This window comes from Cherax quadricarinatus, unplaced genomic scaffold (genome assembly GCF_038502225.1).
Source record: "Cherax quadricarinatus isolate ZL_2023a unplaced genomic scaffold, ASM3850222v1 Contig1398, whole genome shotgun sequence".
In the NCBI taxonomy this organism is placed as follows: Eukaryota; Metazoa; Arthropoda; class Malacostraca; order Decapoda; family Parastacidae; genus Cherax; species Cherax quadricarinatus.
This window is the reverse complement of record NW_027196424.1, coordinates 60,112-78,246: the sequence shown is the minus strand read 5'-3', so window position 1 is coordinate 78,246 and position 18,135 is coordinate 60,112. Positions and strand designations below refer to the sequence as shown.

The window sequence follows — 18,135 nt, the reverse complement described above, 5'->3', positions numbered from 1 at the left end:
GACACACAACCTCAGTACAACGTCGAAAATCACTAAGTCTAGGCTATGTTCTGTGAACAGAGTTACACAGAACCAACAACAGGAAAGCGACAGAGACGATCTTCCAACAAGGGCCAGCAATGGAGAGCTGGAGAGGCCGTGTTGTTGGAAGGTACGTCAAACAGACAAGAAAGTGCAGGCCAGGCAGACACTCACTCCAGGCGAGGTGTGATCACCCCCCCTGATCACGTGACTCTCCGTGGACTGCTGCTACCCAGCAACACAGAAGCCGGCAGCAAAACAAGCGAAGTGAAAACTACAGTAGTTAGACAATGTTGTCAGCTACTTAACACTCGAACTATTAGCACTGAATAATATATAAATGTTACATCCTACCTAATAATATAACTAAGTCAAATAATAATATAAAGCAATATATTTACGATTTAGCTAATATCGCAAATATAAGCAATATAAAATTATATGAACAGGTTATAAACATTATATACAGTGTGACCCATTCAGGGGTCGCAATAGCCAGCACTGAGTTCCTAGTGTCAGCAATGAGTTGCTATTGTCACCACTGAGTTGCTAGTGTTACCATTGATTAGCTAGTTCCAGAACTGAATTGCTAATGTCAGCACAATGGTTATAAATGACCATAATTTTTAAAGGGGTGGACCGGTAAGCCAGCGGAAGGCCTCGGTCAGATGACCAAAAGCTCCAAAGGCGGGTCATCATCTGACTAAGACCCGCGTCAGGAAACATTTGTCCTGTTTCCTGACGAACCTTACCTAACCTAACCTAACTGACTTGCTAGTGTCAGCACTGGCTTGTCAGTAAGTTATCTTTACGAGTTACTAAGGCAGTGTGCATTCTAACTGCAGGAGCGCCAGTGGGTGTACTTCTCTGGCGAGCCAGTGAGGTGGGAGGGCCCCTGGCGAGGCGTGGGCCCCAACGGGGGCACCTCGGAGAATTGTCTAGTTATGCTGTACGATGAATTTCCTGCCCGTTGGTCCGACATCGCTTGCCTCGACTCTTACACCTTCTGCGTCGCCTGCGAGTTCCCCCTAAGGTCCACCATCCAGCTCCGGGGCCCTGGAGCGTGCGACACGTCACCCTTCAACAGGCAGTACGTGTTGGAGGGCGAGGGTGGAGGACGACCTGCCTTAGCTGGCTACTTTCACTCAGATATAACCTGGGACTCCCAGGCACAAACCTGGGTCATGACCTCTCTCAAGGTACAGTGTATATATTGCTATGACCTCTCTCAAGGTACAGTGTATATACAGCTATGACCTCTCTCAAGGCACAGTGTATATACTGCTATGACATCTCTCAAGGAACAGTGCATATACTGCTATGGCCTCCCTCAAGGTACAGTGTATATGTACTGCTATGGTCTCTCTCAAGGAAAAGTGTATATACTGTTATGACATGTTTCAAGGTACAGTGTATATGTACTGCTATGGTCTCTCTCAAGGTAAAGTGTATATACTGTTATGACATGTCTCAAGGTACAGTGTATATACTGCTATGACGTCTCTCAAGGTACAGTGTATATACTGCTGTGACCTCTCTCAAGGTACAGTGTATATACTTCTGTGACCTCTCCCTCAAGGTACAGTGTATATACTCCTATGACCTTCCTCAAGGTACACTGTATATACTGCTGAGGCCTCTCTAAAGGTACAGTGTATATACTGCTGTGATCTCCCTCGAGGTACAGTGTATATACTGCTGTGATCTCCCTCAAGGTACAGTGTACATGCTGCTATGACCTCCGTCAAGGTTCAGTGTATATACTGATGTGATCTCTCTCAAGGTACAGTGTATATACTGCTATGACCTCTCTCAAGATACAGTGTATATACTGCTATGACCTCCCTCAAGGTACAGTGCATATACTGCTGTGACCTCCCTCAAGGTACTGTGTATATACTGCTATGACCTACCTAAAGGTATAGTGTATATACTGCTATGACCTCCCTCAAGGTACAGTGTATATACTGCTGTGATCTCCATCAAGGTACAGTGTATATACTGCTATGACCTCCCTCAAGGTACAGTGAATATACTGCTATGACCTCCCTCAAGGTACAGTGTATGTACTGCTATGACCTCTCTCAAGGTAAAGTGTATATACTGCTATGACCTCCCTCAAGGTACAGTGTATATACTGCTATGACCTCCTTCAAGGTACAGTTTATATGCTGCTATGACCTCCGTCAAGGTACAGTGTATATACTGCTATGATCTCCCTCAAGGTACAGTGTATATACTGCTATGACATCCTTCATGGTACAGTTTATATGCTGCTATGACCTCCGTCAAGGTACAGTGTATATACTGCTATGACCTCCCTCAAGGTACAGTGTATATACTGCTATGACCTCCTTCAAGGTACAGTTTATATGCTGCTATGACCTCCGTCAAGGTACAGTGAATATACTGCTATGACCTCCCTCAAGGTACAGTGCATATACTGCTATGACCTCCCTCAATGTGCAGTGTATATACTGCAATGACCTCCCTCAAGGTGCAGTGTATATCCTGCTATGACCTCCCGCAAGGTACAGTGTATATACTACTATGACCTCCCTCGAAGTACAGTGTATATACTGCTATGACCTCCCTCAAGGTACAATGTATATACTGCTATGACCTCCCTCAAGGTACAGTGTATATACTGCCATGACCTCCCTCAAGGTACAGTGTATATACTGCTATAACCTCTCTCAAGGTGCAGTGTACATACTGCTATAACCTCCCTCAAGGTACAGTGTATATACTGTTATGACCTCCTTCAAGGTACAGTGTATATACTGCTATGACCTGCTTCATGGTACAGTGTATATACTGCTATGACCTCCCTCAAAGTACAGTGTATATACTGCTATGACCTCCCTCAATGAGCAGTGTATATACTGCAATGACCTCCCTCAAGGTGCAGTGTATATACTGCTATGACCTCCCTCAAGGTACAGTGTATATACTGCTATGACCTCCCTCAAGGTACAGTGTATATACTGCTATGACCTCCCTCAAAGTACAGTGTATATACTGCTATGACCTCCCTCAAGGTACAGTGTATATACTGCTATGACCTCCCTCAAGGTACAGTGTATATACTGCTATGAGCTCCTGCAAGGTACAGTGTATATACTGCTATGACCTGTCTCAAGGTACAGTATATATACTGCTATGACCTGCTTCATGATACAGTGTATATACTGCTATGACCTCCCTCAAGGTACAGTGTATATTCTGCTATGACCTCCATCAAGGTACAGTGTATATACTGCTATGACCTCCCTCAAGGTACAGTGTATATACTGCTATGACCTCTCACAAGGTACAGTGTATATACTGCTATGACCTCCCTCAAGGTACAGTGTATATACTGCTATGACCTCCCTCAAAGTACAGTGTATATACTGCTATGACCTCCCTCAATGAGCAGTGTATATACTGCAATGACCTCCCTCAAGGTGCAGTGTATATACTGCTATGACCTCCCTCAAGGTACAGTGTATATACTGCTATGACCTCCCTCAAGGTACAGTGTATATACTGCTATGACCTCCCTCAAAGTACAGTGTATATACTGCTATGACCTCCCTCAAGGTACAGTGTATATACTGCTATGACCTCCCTCAAGGTACAGTGTATATACTGCTATGAGCTCCTGCAAGGTACAGTGTATATACTGCTATGACCTCTCTCAAGGTACAGTGTAAATACTGCTATGACCTCCTTCATGGTACAGTGTATATACTGCTTTGACCTCCCTCAAGGTACAGTGTATATAGTGCTATGACCTCCCTCAATGAGCAGTGTATATACTGCAATGACCTCCCTCAAGGTGCAGTGTATATACTGCTATGACCTCCCTCAAGGTACAGTGTATATACCGATATGACCACTCTCAAGGTACAGTATATATACTGCTATGACCTCCTTCATGGTACAGTGTATATACTGCTATGGCCTTCTTCATGGTACAGTGTATATACTGCTATGACCTCCTTCATGGTACAGTTATATACTGCTATGACCTCCCTCAAGGTACAGTGTATATACTGCTATGACCTTCCTCAAGGTACAGTGTATATACTGCCATGACCTCCCTCAATGTACAGTGTATATACTGCTATGACCTCCCTCAAGGTACAGTGTGTATCTGCTATGACCTCCCTCAGGGTACAATGTATATACTGCTATGGTCTCCCTCAAGGTACAGTGTATATACTGCTATGACCTCCCTCAAGGTAGTGTATATACTGCTATGACCTTCTTCAAGGTACAGTGTATATACTGCTATGACCTCTCTCAAGGTACAGTGTATATACTTCTATGACCTCCCTCAACGTGCAGTGTATATACTGCTATGACCTTCTTCATGGTACAGTGCATATACTGCTATGACCTCCTTCATGGTACAGTGTATATACTGCTATGACCTAATTCATGGTACAGTTATATACTGCTATGACCTACCTCAAGGTACAGTGTATATACTGCTATGACCTTCCTCAAGGTACAGTGTATATACTGCTATGACCTCCCTCAATGTACAGTGTATATACCGATATGACCTCCCTCAAGGTACAGTGTATTTACTGCTATGACCTCCCTCAAGGTACAGTGTATATACTGCTATGACCTCCCTCAAGGTACAGTGTATATACTGCTATGACCTCCCTCAAGGTACAGTGCATATACTGCTATGATCTCCCTCAAGTTACAGTGTATATACTGCTATGGCCTCCCTCAAGGTACAGTGTATATACTGCTATGACCTCCTTCAAGGTACAGTGTATGTACTGCTATGACCTCTCCCAAGGTACAGTGTACATACTGCTATGACCTCCCTCAAGTTACAGTGTATATACTGCTATGACCTCCCTCAAGGTACAGTGTATATACTGCTACGGCCTCCCTCAAGGTACAGTGTATATACTGCTATGACCTCCTTCAAGGTACAGTGTATGTACTGCTATGACCTCTCCCAAGGTACAGTGTATATACTGTTATGACCTCCCTCAAGGTACAGTGTATATACTTCTATGACCTCCATCACGGTACAGTGTATATACTGCTGTGACCTCCCTCAAGGTAAAGTGTAAATACTGCTATGACCTCCCTCAAGGTACAGTGTATATGCTGCAATGACCTCCTTCATGGTATAGTGCATATACTGCTATGACCTCCTTGAAGGTTCAGTGTATATACTGATATGACCTCCTTCATGGTACAGTGTATATACTGCTATGACCTCCCTCAAGGTACAGTGTAAATACTGCTGTGACCTCTCTCAAGGTGCAGTGTATATACTGCTGTGACCTCTCTCAAGGTACAGTGTATATGCTGCTATGACTTCTCTCAAGGTACAGTGTATATACTGCTATGGCCTCTCTGAAGGTACAGTGTATATACTGTTGTGACCTCTCTCAAGGTACAGTGTATATACTGCTATGACCTCTCACAAGGTACAGTGTATATACTGCTGTGACCTCCTTCATGGTACAGTGTATATACTGCTGTGACCTCTCTCAAGGTACAGTATATATACTGCTGTGACCTCTCTCAAGGTACAGTGCATATACTGCTGTGATCTGCCTCAAGGTTCAGTGTATATACTGCTGTGATCTGCCTCAAGGTACAGTGTATATACTGTTGTGACCTCTCTCAAGGAACAGGGTGTATACTGCTATGACCTCCATCAAGGTACAGTGTATATACTGCTGTGACCTCTCTCAAGGTACAGTGTGTATACTGCTGTGACCTCCCTCAAGGTACAGTGTATATACTGCTATGACCTCTCTCAAGGTACAGTGTATATACTGCTATGACCTCTCTCAAGGTACAGTGTATATACTGCTGTGACCTCTCTCAAGGTACAGTGTATATACTGCTATGACCTCTCTCAAGGTACAGTGTATATACTGCGGTGACCTCTCTCAAGGTACAGTATATATACTGCTGTGACCTCTCTCGAGGTACAGTGTATATACTGCTATGACCTCTCTCAAGGCACAGTGTATATACTGCTATGACCTCTCTCAAGGTACAGTGTATATACTGCGGTGACCTCTCTCAAGGTACAGTATATATACTGCTGTGACCTCTCTCGAGGTACAGTGTATATACTGCTATGACCTCTCTCAAGGTACAGTGTATATACTGCTGTGACCTCTCTCAAGGAACAGTGTATATACTGCTATGACCTCTCTCAAGGTACAGTGTATATACTGCTGTGACCTCCTTCATGGTACAGTGTATATACTGCTGTGACCTCCTTCATGGTACAGTGTATATACTGCTGTGACCTCTCTCAAGGTACAGCGTACATACTGCTGTGACCTCGTTCATGGTACAGTGTATATACTGCTGTGACCTCTCTCAAGTTACAGTGTATATACTGCTGTGACCTCTCTCAAGTTACAGTGTTTATACTGCTGTGGCCTCCCTCAAGATACAGTGTATATACTGCTGTGACCTCTCTCAAGGTACAGTGTATATACTACTATGACCTCTCTCAAGGTACAGTGTAAATACTGCTGTGACCTCTCTAAAGTTACAGTGTATATACTGCTGTGACCTCCCTCAAGGTACAGTGTATATACTGCTGTGACCTCTCTCAAGGTACAGTGTATATACTGCTATGACCTCTCTCAAGGTACAGTATATACACTGCTGTGACCTCTCTCAAGGTGCAGTGTATATACTGCTGTGACCTCTCTCAAAGTACAGTGTATATGCTGCTATGACCTCTCTCAAGGTACAGTGTATATACTGCTATGGCCTCTCTCAAGGTACAGTGTATATTCTGCTGTGGCCTCCCTCAAGGTACAGTGTATATACTGCTGTGACCTTTCTCAAGGTACAGTGTATGTATTGCTGTGACCTCTCTCAAGGTACAGTGTATATACTGCTGTGACCACTCTCAAGGTACAGTGTATTTACTGCTGTGACCTCCCTCAAGGTACAGTGTATATACTGCTGTGACCTCTCTCAAGGTACAGTGTATATACTACTATGACCTCTCTAAAGGTACAGTGTATATACTGCTGTGACCTCTCTCAAGGTACAGTGTATATACTGCTGTGACCTCGTTCATGGTACAGTGTATATACTGCTGTGACTTCTCTCAAGGTACAGTGTATATACTGCTGTGGCCTCCCTCAAGGTACAGTGTATATACTGCTGTGACCTCTCTCAAGGTACAGTGTATATACTACTATGACCTCTCTGAAGGTACAGTGTATATACTGCTGTGACCTCTCTCAAGGTACAATGTATTTATTGCTGTGACCTCCCTCAAGGTACAGTGTATATACTGCTGTGACCTCTCTCAAGGTACAGTGTATGTACTATGACCTCTCTCAAGGAACAGTGTATATATTGCTGTGACCTCCCTCAAGGCACAGTGTATATACTGCTGTGACTTCTCTCAAGGTACAGTGTATATATTGCTGTGACCTCTCTCAAGGTACAGTGTATATACTACTATGGCCTCTCTCAAGGTACAGTGTATATACTGCTGTGACCTCTCTCAAGGTACAGTGTATATACTGCTGTGACCTCTCTCAAGGTACAGTGTATATGCTGCTGTGACCTCTCTCAAGGTACAGTGTATATACTGCTGTGACCTCTCTCAAGGTACAGTGTATATACTGCTGTGACCTCTCTCAAGGTACAGTGTATATACTGCTGTGACCTCTCTCAAGGTACAGTGTATACACTGCTGTGACCTCTCTCAAGGTACAGTGTATATACTGCTGTGACGTCTCTCAAGGTACAGTGTATACACTGCTGTGACCTCTCTCAAGGTACAGTGTATATACTGCTGTGACGTCTCTCAAGGTACAGTGTATATACTGCTGTGACCTCTCTCAAGTTACAGTGTATATACTGCTGTGACCTCTCTCAAGGTACAGTGTATATACTGCTGTGACCTCTCTCAAGGTACAGTGTATATACTGCTGTGACCTCTCTCAAGGTACAGTGTATATACTGCTGTGACCTCTCTCAAGGAACAGCGTATATACTGTTGTGACCTCCTTCATGGTACAGTGTATATACTGCTGTGACCTCCTTCATGGTACAGTGTATATACTGCTGTGACCTCTCTCAAGGTACAGTGTATATGCTGCTGTGGCCTCCTTCATGTTACAGTGTATATACTGCTGTGACCTCTCTCAAGGTACAGTGTATATACTGCTGTGACCTCTCTCAATGTACAGTGTATATACTGCCGTGACCTCTCTCAAGGTACAGTGTATATACTGCTGTGATCTGCCTCAAGGAACAGTGTACATTCTGCTGTGATGTGCCTCAAGGTACAGTGTATATACTGTTGTGACCTCTCTCAAGGAACAGGGTGAATACTGCTATGACCTTCCTGAAAGTACAGTGTATATACTGCTGTGACCTCTCTCAAGGTACAGTGTGCATACTGCTGTGACCTCCCTCAAGGTACATTGTATATACTGCTGTGACCTCTCTCAAAATACAGTGTATATACTGCTGTGACCTCTCTAAAGGTACACTGTATATACTGCTATGACCTTTCTCAAGGTACAGTGTATATACTGCTGTGACCTCTCTCAAGGTACAGTGTGTATACTGCTGTGACCTCTCTCAAGGCGCAGTGTATATACTGCTGTGACCTCTCTCAAGGTACAGTGTATATGCTGCTATGACCTCTTTCAAGGTACAGTGTATATACTGCTATGGCCTCTCTCAAGGTACAGTGTATATACTGCTGTGACCTCTCTCAAGGAACAGTGTATATACTGCTATGACCTCTCGCAAGGTACAGTGTGTATACTGCTGTGACCTCCTTCATGGTACAGTGTATATACTGTTGTGACCTCCTTCATGGTACAGTGTATATACTGCTGTGACCTCTCTTAAGGTACAGTGTATATACTGCTGTGACCTCCTTCATGGTACAGTGTATATACTGCTGTGACCTCTCTCAAGGTACAGTATATATACTGCTGTGATCTCTCTCAAGGTACAGTGCATATACTGCTGTGACCTCTCTCAAGGTACAGTGTATATACTGTTGTGACCTCTCTCAAGGAACAGGGTGTATACTGCTATGACCTCCCTCAAGGTATAGTGTATATACTGCTGTGACCTCTCTCAAGGTACAGTGTGTATACTGCTGTGACCTCCCTCATGGTACAGTGTATATACTGCTATGACCTCTCTCAAGGAACAGTGTATATACTGCTGTGACCTCTCTCAAGGTACAGTGTATATAGTGCTATGACCTCTCTCAAGGTACAGTGTATATACTGCTGTGACCTCTCTCAAGGTACAGTGTATATACTGCTATGACCTCTCTCAAGGTACAGTGTATATACTGCTGTGACCTCTCTCAAGGTACAGTGTATATACTGCTGTGACCTCTCTCGAGGTACAGTGTATATACTGCTATGACCTCTCTCAAGGCACAGTGTATATACTGCTATGACCTCTCTCAAGGTACAGTGTATACACTGCTGTGACCTCCTTCATGGTACAGTGTATATACTGCTGTGACCTACTTCATGGTACAGTGTATATACTGCTGTGTCCTCTCTCAAGGTACAGTGCATATACTGCTGTGACCTCGTTCATGGTACAGTGTATATTCTGCTGTGACCTCTCTCAAGTTACAGTGTATATACTGCTGTGGCCTCCCTCAAGGTACAGTGTATATACTGCTGTGACCTCTCTCAAGGTACAGTGTATATACTACTATGACCTCTCTCAAGGTACAGTGTATATACTGCTGTGACCTCTCTCAAGGTACAGTGTATTTACTGCTGTAACCTCCCTCAAGGTACAGTGTATATACTGCTGTGACCTCTCTCAAGGTACAGTGTATATACTACTATGACCTCTCTCAAGGTACAGTGTATATACTGCTGTGACCTCTCTCAAGGTACAGTGTATTTACTGCTGTGACCTCCCTCAAGGTACAGTGTATATACTGCTGTGACCTCTCTCAAGGTACAGTGTATATACTGCTGTGACCTCGTTCATGGTACAGTGTATATACTGCTGTGACCTCTCTCAAGGTACAGTGTATATACTGCTGTGGCATCCCTCAAGGTACAGTGTATATACTGCTGTGACCTCTCAAGGTACAGTGTATATACTACAATGACCTCTCTCAAGGTACAGTGTATATACTGCTGTGACCTCTCTCAAGGTACAGTGTATTTACTGCTGTGACCTCCCTCAAGGTACAGTGTATATACTGCTGTGACCTCTCTCAAGGTACAGTGTATATACTACTATGACCTCTCTCAAGGTACAGAGTATATACTGCTGTGACCTCCCTCAAGGCACAGTGTATATACTGCTGTGACCTCTCTCAAGGTACAGTGTATATTCTGCTGTGACCTCTCTCAAGGTACAGTGTATATACTACTATGGCCTCTCTCAAGGTACAGTGTATATACTGCTGTGACCTCTCTCAAGGTACAGTGTATATACTGCTGTGACCTCTCTCAAGGTACAGTGTATATACTGCTGTGACCTCTCTCAAGGTACAGTGTATGTACTGCTGTGACATCTCTCAAGGTACAGTGTATATACTGCTGTGACCTTTCTGACCTTTATGAAGAAAGATTGAAGACTCTTAAGTTACATTCACTTGTTAGACGAAGAATGAGGGGAGACCTGATCGAAGTGTATAAGTGGAAGATAGGTATTAATAAAGGGGATATTAACAAGGTCTTGAGGATATCTCTCCAAGAGAGAACCCGCAGTAATGGATTTAAATTAGATAAGTTTAGATTTAGAAAGGACATAGGAAAGTATTGGTTTGGAAATAGGGTAGTTGATGAGTGGAACAGTCTACCTAGTTGGTTTATTGAGGCTAGGACTTTGGGTAGTTTCAAATTTAGGTTGGATAAGTACATGAGTGGGAGGGGTTGGATTTGAGTGGGACTTGCACATCGGTGCTTGTTTCTTGGGTGGCATTGAAAGTTGGGTTGGTCAAATGTTTGTTAGTGGGATGAATTGTAAAGGACCTGCCTAGTATGGGCCAACAGGCCTGCTGCAGTGTTCCTCCTTTCATATGTTCTTATGTTCTTATGTATATACTGCTGTGACCTCTCTCAAGGTACAGTGTATGTACTGCTGTGACCTCTCACAAGGTACAGTGTATATACTGCTGTGACCTCCCTCAAGGTACAGTGTATATACTGCTGTGACCTCTCTCAAGGTACAGTGTATATACTGCTGTGACCTCTCTGAATGTACAGTGTATATACTGCTGTGACCTCTCTCAAGGTACAGTGTATGTACTGCTGTGACCTCTCTGAAGGTACAGTGTATATACTGCTGTGACCTCTCTGAAGGTACAGTGTATATACTGCTGTGACCTCTCTCAAGGTACAGTGTATATACTGCTGTGACCTCCCTCAAGGTACAGTGTATTTACTGCTGTGACCTCTCTCAAAGTACAGTGTATACACTGCTGTGACCTCTCTCAAGGTACAGTGTATATACTGCTGTGACCTCCCTCAAGGTACAGTGTATGTACTGCTGTGACCTCTCTCAAGGTACAGTGTATATACTGCTGTGACCTCTCTGAAGGTACAGTGTATATACTGCTGTGACCTCTCTCAAGGTACAGTGTATATACTGTTGTGACCTCTCTGAAGGTACAGTGTATATACTGCTGTGACCTCTCTCAAGGTACAGTGTATATACTGCTGTGACCTCTCTCAAGGTACAGTGTATATACTGCTGTGACCTCCCTCAAGGTACAGTGTATATACTGCTGTGACCTCTCTCAAGGTACAGTGTATATACTGCTGTGACCTCTCTCAAGGTACAGTGTATATACTGCTGTGACCTCTCTCAAGGTACAGTGTATATACTGCTGTGACCTCTCTCAAGGTACAGTGTATATACTGCTGTGGCCTCCCTCAAGGTACAGTGTATATACTGCTGTGACCTCTGAAGGTACAGTGTATATACTGCTGTGACCTCTCTCAAAGTACAGTGTATATACTGCTGTGACCTCTCTCAAGGTACAGTGTATATACTGCTGTGACCTCTCTCAAGGTACAGTGTATATACTGCTGTGACCTCTCTCAAGGTACAGTGTATATACTGCTGTGACCTCCCTCAAGGTACAGTGTATGTACTGCTGTGACCTCTCTCAAGGTACAGTGTATATACTGCTGTGACCTCTCTGAAGGTACAGTGTATATACTGCTGTGACCTCTCTCAAGGTACAGTGTATATACTGTTGTGACCTCTCTGAAGGTACAGTGTATATACTGCTGTGACCTCTCTCAAGGTACAGTGTATATACTGTTGTGACCTCTCTCAAGGTACAGTGTATATACTGCTGTGACCTCCCTCAAGGTACAGTGTATATACTGCTGTGACCTCTCTCAAGGTACAGTGTATATACTGCTATGACCTCTCTCAAGGTACAGTGTATATACTGCTGTGACCTCTCTCAAGGTACAGTGTATATACTGCTGTGGCCTCCCTCAAGGTACAGTGTATATACTGCTGTGACCTCTCAAGGTACAGTGTATATACTGCTGTGACCTCTCTCAAAGTACAGTGTATATTCTGCTGTGACCTCTCTCAAGGTACAGTGTATATACTGCTGTGACCTCTCTCAAGGTACAGTGTATATACTGCTGTGACCTCTCTCAAGGTACAGTGTATATACTGCTGTGACCTCTCTCAAGGTACAGTGTATATACTGCTGTGACCTCTCTCAAGGTACAGTGTATATACTGCTGTGACCTATCTCAAGGTACAGTGTATATACTGCTGTGACCTCTCTCAAGGTACAGTGTATATACTGCTGTGACCTCTCTCAAGGTACAGTGTATATACTGCTGTGACCTCTCTCAAGGTACAGTGTATATACTGCTGTGACCTCTCTCAAGGTACAGTGTGTATACTGCTGTGACCTCTCTCAAGGTACAGTGTATATACTGCTGTGACCTCTCTCAAAATACAGTGTATATACTGCTGTGACCTCTCTAAAGGTACACTGTATATACTGCTATGACCTTTCTCAAGGTACAGTGTATATACTGCTGTGACCTCTCTCAAGGTACAGTGTGTATACTGCTGTGACCTCTCTCAAGGCGAAGTGTATATACTGCTGTGACCTCTCTCAAGGTACAGTGTATATGCTGCTATGACCTCTCTCAAGGTACAGTGTATATACTGCTATGGCCTCTCTCAAGGTACAGTGTATATACTGCTGTGACCTCTCTCAAGGTACAGTGTATATACTGCTATGACCTCTCGCAAGGTACAGTGTATATACTACTGTGACCTCCTTCATGGTACAGTGTATATACTGTTGTGACCTCCTTCATGGTACAGTGTATATACTGCTGTGACCTCTCTTAAGGTACAGTGTATATACTGCTGTGACCTCCTTCATGGTACAGTGTATATACTGCTGTGACCTCTCTCAAGGTACAGTATATATACTGCTGTGATCTCTCTCGAGGTACAGTGCATATACTGCTGTGACCTCTCTCAAGGTACAGTGTATATACTGTTGTGACCTCTCTCAAGGAACAGGGTGTATACTGCTATGACCTCCCTCAAGGTATAGTGTATATACTGCTGTGACCTCTCTCAAGGTACAGTGTGTATACTGCTGTGACCTCCCTCATGGTACAGTGTATATACTGCTATGACCTCTCTCAAGGAACAGTGTATATACTGCTGTGACCTCTCTCAAGGTACAGTGTATATAGTGCTATGACCTCTCTCAAGGTACAGTGTATATACTGCTGTGACCTCTCTCAAGGTACAGTGTATATACTGCTATGACCTCTCTCAAGGTACAGTGTATATACTGCTGTGACCTCTCTCAAGGTACAGTGTATATACTGCTGTGACCTCTCTCGAGGTACAGTGTATATACTGCTATGACCTCTCTCAAGGCACAGTGTATATACTGCTATGACCTCTCTCAAGGTACAGTGTATACACTGCTGTGACCTCCTTCATGGTACAGTGTATATACTGCTGTGACCTACTTCATGGTACAGTGTATATACTGCTGTGTCCTCTCTCAAGGTACAGTGCATATACTGCTGTGACCTCGTTCATGGTACAGTGTATATTCTGCTGTGACCTCTCTCAAGTTACAGTGTATATACTGCTGTGGCCTCCCTCAAAGTACAGTGTATATACTGCTGTGACCTCTCTCAAGGTACAGTGTATATACTACTATGACCTCTCTCAAGGTACAGTGTATATACTGCTGTGACCTCTCTCAAGGTACAGTGTATTTACTGCTGTAACCTCCCTCAAGGTACAGTGTATATACTGCTGTGACCTCTCTCAAGGTACAGTGTATATACTACTATGACCTCTCTCAAGGTACAGTGTATATACTGCTGTGACCTCTCTCAAGGTACAGTGTATTTACTGCTGTGACCTCCCTCAAGGTACAGTGTATATACTGCTGTGACCTCTCTCAAGGTACAGTGTATATACTGCTGTGACCTCGTTCATGGTACAGTGTATATACTGCTGTGACCTCTCTCAAGGTACAGTGTATATACTGCTGTGGCATCCCTCAAGGTACAGTGTATATACTGCTGTGACCTCTCAAGGTACAGTGTATATACTACAATGACCTCTCTCAAGGTACAGTGTATATACTGCTGTGACCTCTCTCAAGGTACAGTGTATTTACTGCTGTGACCTCCCTCAAGGTACAGTGTATATACTGCTGTGACCTCTCTCAAGGTACAGTGTATATACTACTATGACCTCTCTCAAGGTACAGTGTATATACTGCTGTGACCTCCCTCAAGGCACAGTGTATATACTGCTGTGACCTCTCTCAAGGTACAGTGTATATTCTGCTGTGACCTCTCTCAAGGTACAGTGTATATACTACTATGGCCTCTCTCAAGGTACAGTGTATATACTGCTGTGACCTCTCTCAAGGTACAGTGTATATACTGCTGTGACCTCTCTCAAGGTACAGTGTATATACTGCTGTGACCTCTCTCAAGGTACAGTGTATGTACTGCTGTGACATCTCTCAAGGTACAGTGTATATACTGCTGTGACCTTTCTGACCTTTATGAAGAAAGATTGAAGACTCTTAAGTTACATTCACTTGTTAGACGAAGAATGAGGGGAGACCTGATCGAAGTGTATAAGTGGAAGATAGGTATTAATAAAGGGGATATTAACAAGGTCTTGAGGATATCTCTCCAAGAGAGAACCCGCAGTAATGGATTTAAATTAGATAAGTTTAGATTTAGAAAGGACATAGGAAAGTATTGGTTTGGAAATAGGGTAGTTGATGAGTGGAACAGTCTACCTAGTTGGTTTATTGAGGCTAGGACTTTGGGTAGTTTCAAATTTAGGTTGGATAAGTACATGAGTGGGAGGGGTTGGATTTGAGTGGGACTTGCACATCGGAGCTTGTTTCTTGGGTGGCATTGAAAGTTGGGTTGGTCAAATGTTTGTTAGTGGGATGAATTGTAAAGGACCTGCCTAGTATGGGCCAACAGGCCTGCTGCAGTGTTCCTCCTTTCATATGTTCTTATGTTCTTATGTATATACTGCTGTGACCTCTCTCAAGGTACAGTGTATGTACTGCTGTGACCTCTCACAAGGTACAGTGTATATACTGCTGTGACCTCCCTCAAGGTACAGTGTATATACTGCTGTGACCTCTCTCAAGGTACAGTGTATATACTGCTGTGACCTCTCTGAAGGTACAGTGTATATACAGCTGTGACCTCTCTCAAGGTACAGTGTATGTACTGCTGTGACCTCTCTGATGGTACAGTGTATATACTGCTGTGACCTCTCTGAAGGTACAGTGTATATACTGCTGTGACCTCTCTCAAGGTACAGTGTATATACTGCTGTGACCTCTCTGAAGGTACAGTGTATTTACTGCTGTGACCTCTCTCAAAGTACAGTGTATACACTGCTGTGACCTCTCTCAAGGTACAGTGTATATACTGCTGTGACCTCCCTCAAGGTACAGTGTATGTACTGCTGTGACCTCTCTCAAGGTACAGTGTATATACTGCTGTGACCTCTCTGAAGGTACAGTGTATATACTGCTGTGACCTCTCTCAAGGTACAGTGTATATACTGTTGTGACCTCTCTGAAGGTACAGTGTATATACTGCTGTGACCTCTCTCAAGGTACAGTGTATATACTGCTGTGACCTCTCTCAAGGTACAGTGTATATACTGCTGTAACCTCCCTCAAGGTACAGTGTATATACTGCTGTGACCTCTCTCAAGGTACAGTGTATATACTGCTGTGACCTCTCTCAAGGTACAGTGTATATACTGCTGTGACCTCTCTCAAGGTACAGTGTATATACTGCTGTGACCTCTCTCAAGGTACAGTGTATATACTGCTGTGGCCTCCCTCAAGGTACAGTGTATATACTGCTGTGACCTCTGAAGGTACAGTGTATATACTGCTGTGACCTCTCTCAAAGTACAGTGTATATACTGCTGTGACCTCTCTCAAGGTACAGTGTATATACTGCTGTGACCTATCTCAAGGTACAGTGTATATACTGCTGTGACCTCTCTCAAGGTACAGTGTATATACTGCTGTGACCTCCCTCAGGGTACAGTGTATGTACTGCTGTGACCTCTCTCAAGGTACAGTGTATATACTGCTGTGACCTCTCTGAAGGTACAGTGTATATACTGCTGTGACCTCTCTCAAGGTACAGTGTATATACTGTTGTGACCTCTCTGAAGGTACAGTGTATATACTGCTGTGACCTCTCTCAAGGTACAGTGTATATACTGTTGTGACCTCTCTCAAGGTACAGTGTATATACTGCTGTGACCTCCCTCAAGGTACAGTGTATATACTGCTGTGACCTCTCTCAATGTACAGTGTATATACTGCTGTGACCTCTCTCAAGGTACAGTGTATATACTGCTATGACCTCTCTCAAGGTACAGTGTATATACTGCTGTGACCTCTCTCAAGGTACAGTGTATATACTGCTGTGGCCTCCCTCAAGGTACAGTGTATATACTGCTGTGACCTCTCAAGGTACAGTGTATATACTGCTGTGACCTCTCTCAAAGTACAGTGTATATACTGCTGTGACCTCTCTCAAGGTACAGTGTATATACTGCTGTGACCTCTCTCAAGGTACAGTGTATATACTGCTGTGACCTCTCTCAAGGTACAGTGTATATACTGCTGTGACCTCTCTCAAGGTACAGTGTATATACTGCTGTGACCTCTCTCAAGGTACAGTGTATATACTGCTGTGACCTCTCTCAAGGTACAGTGTATATACTGCTGTGACCTCTCTCAAGGTACAGTGTATATACTGCTGTGACCTCTCTCAAGGTACAGTGTATATACTGCTGTGACCTCTCTCAAGGTACAGTGTATATACTGCTGTGACCTCTCTCAAGGTACAGTGTGTATACTGCTGTGACCTCTCTCAAGGTACAGTGTATATACTGCTGTGACCTCTCTCAAGGTACAGTGTATATACTGCTGTGACCTCTCTCAAGGTACAGTGTATATACTGCTGTGGCCTCTCTCAAGGTACAGTGTATATACTGCTGTGACCTCTCTCAAGGTACAGTGTATATACTGCTGTGACCTCTCTCAAGGTACAGTGTATATACTGCTGTGACCTCTCTCAAGGTACAGTGTATATACTGCTGTGACCTCTCTCAAGGTACAGTGTATATACTGCTGTGACCTCTCTCAAGGTACAGTGTATATGCTGCTGTGACCTCTCTCAAGGTACAGTGTATATACTGCTGTGACCTCTCTCAAGGTACAGTGTATATACTGCTGTGACCTCTCTCAAGGTACAGTGTATATACTGCTGTGACCTCTCTCAAGGTACAGTGTATATACTGCTGTGACCTCTCTCAAGGTACAGTGTATATACTGCTGTGACCTCTCTCAAGGTACAGTGTATATACTGCTGTGACCTCTCTCAAGGTACAGTGTATATACTGCTGTGACCTCTCTCAAGGTACAGTGTGTATACTGCTGTGACCTCTCTCAAGGTACAGTGTATATACTGCTGTGACCTCTCTCAAGGTACAGTGTATATACTGCTGTGACCTCTCTCAAGGTACAGTGTATATACTGCTGTGACCTCTCTC

General features: G+C 43.8%; 1 protein-coding gene across 1 annotated transcript in view; it reads left to right on the top strand.

The window, feature by feature from the left end:
• Positions 1-18,135, top strand: part of LOC128687088 (uncharacterized) — a gene marked incomplete at its 5' end in the record, with an annotated part of 66,127 nt that overhangs the window by 11,858 nt on the left and 36,134 nt on the right. Inside the window, one exon of the mRNA XM_070080981.1 lies at positions 867-1,220. Within this exon, the coding sequence (XP_069937082.1) occupies positions 867-1,220 (354 nt within the window). The remainder of the gene's footprint in view (positions 1-866; positions 1,221-18,135) is intronic.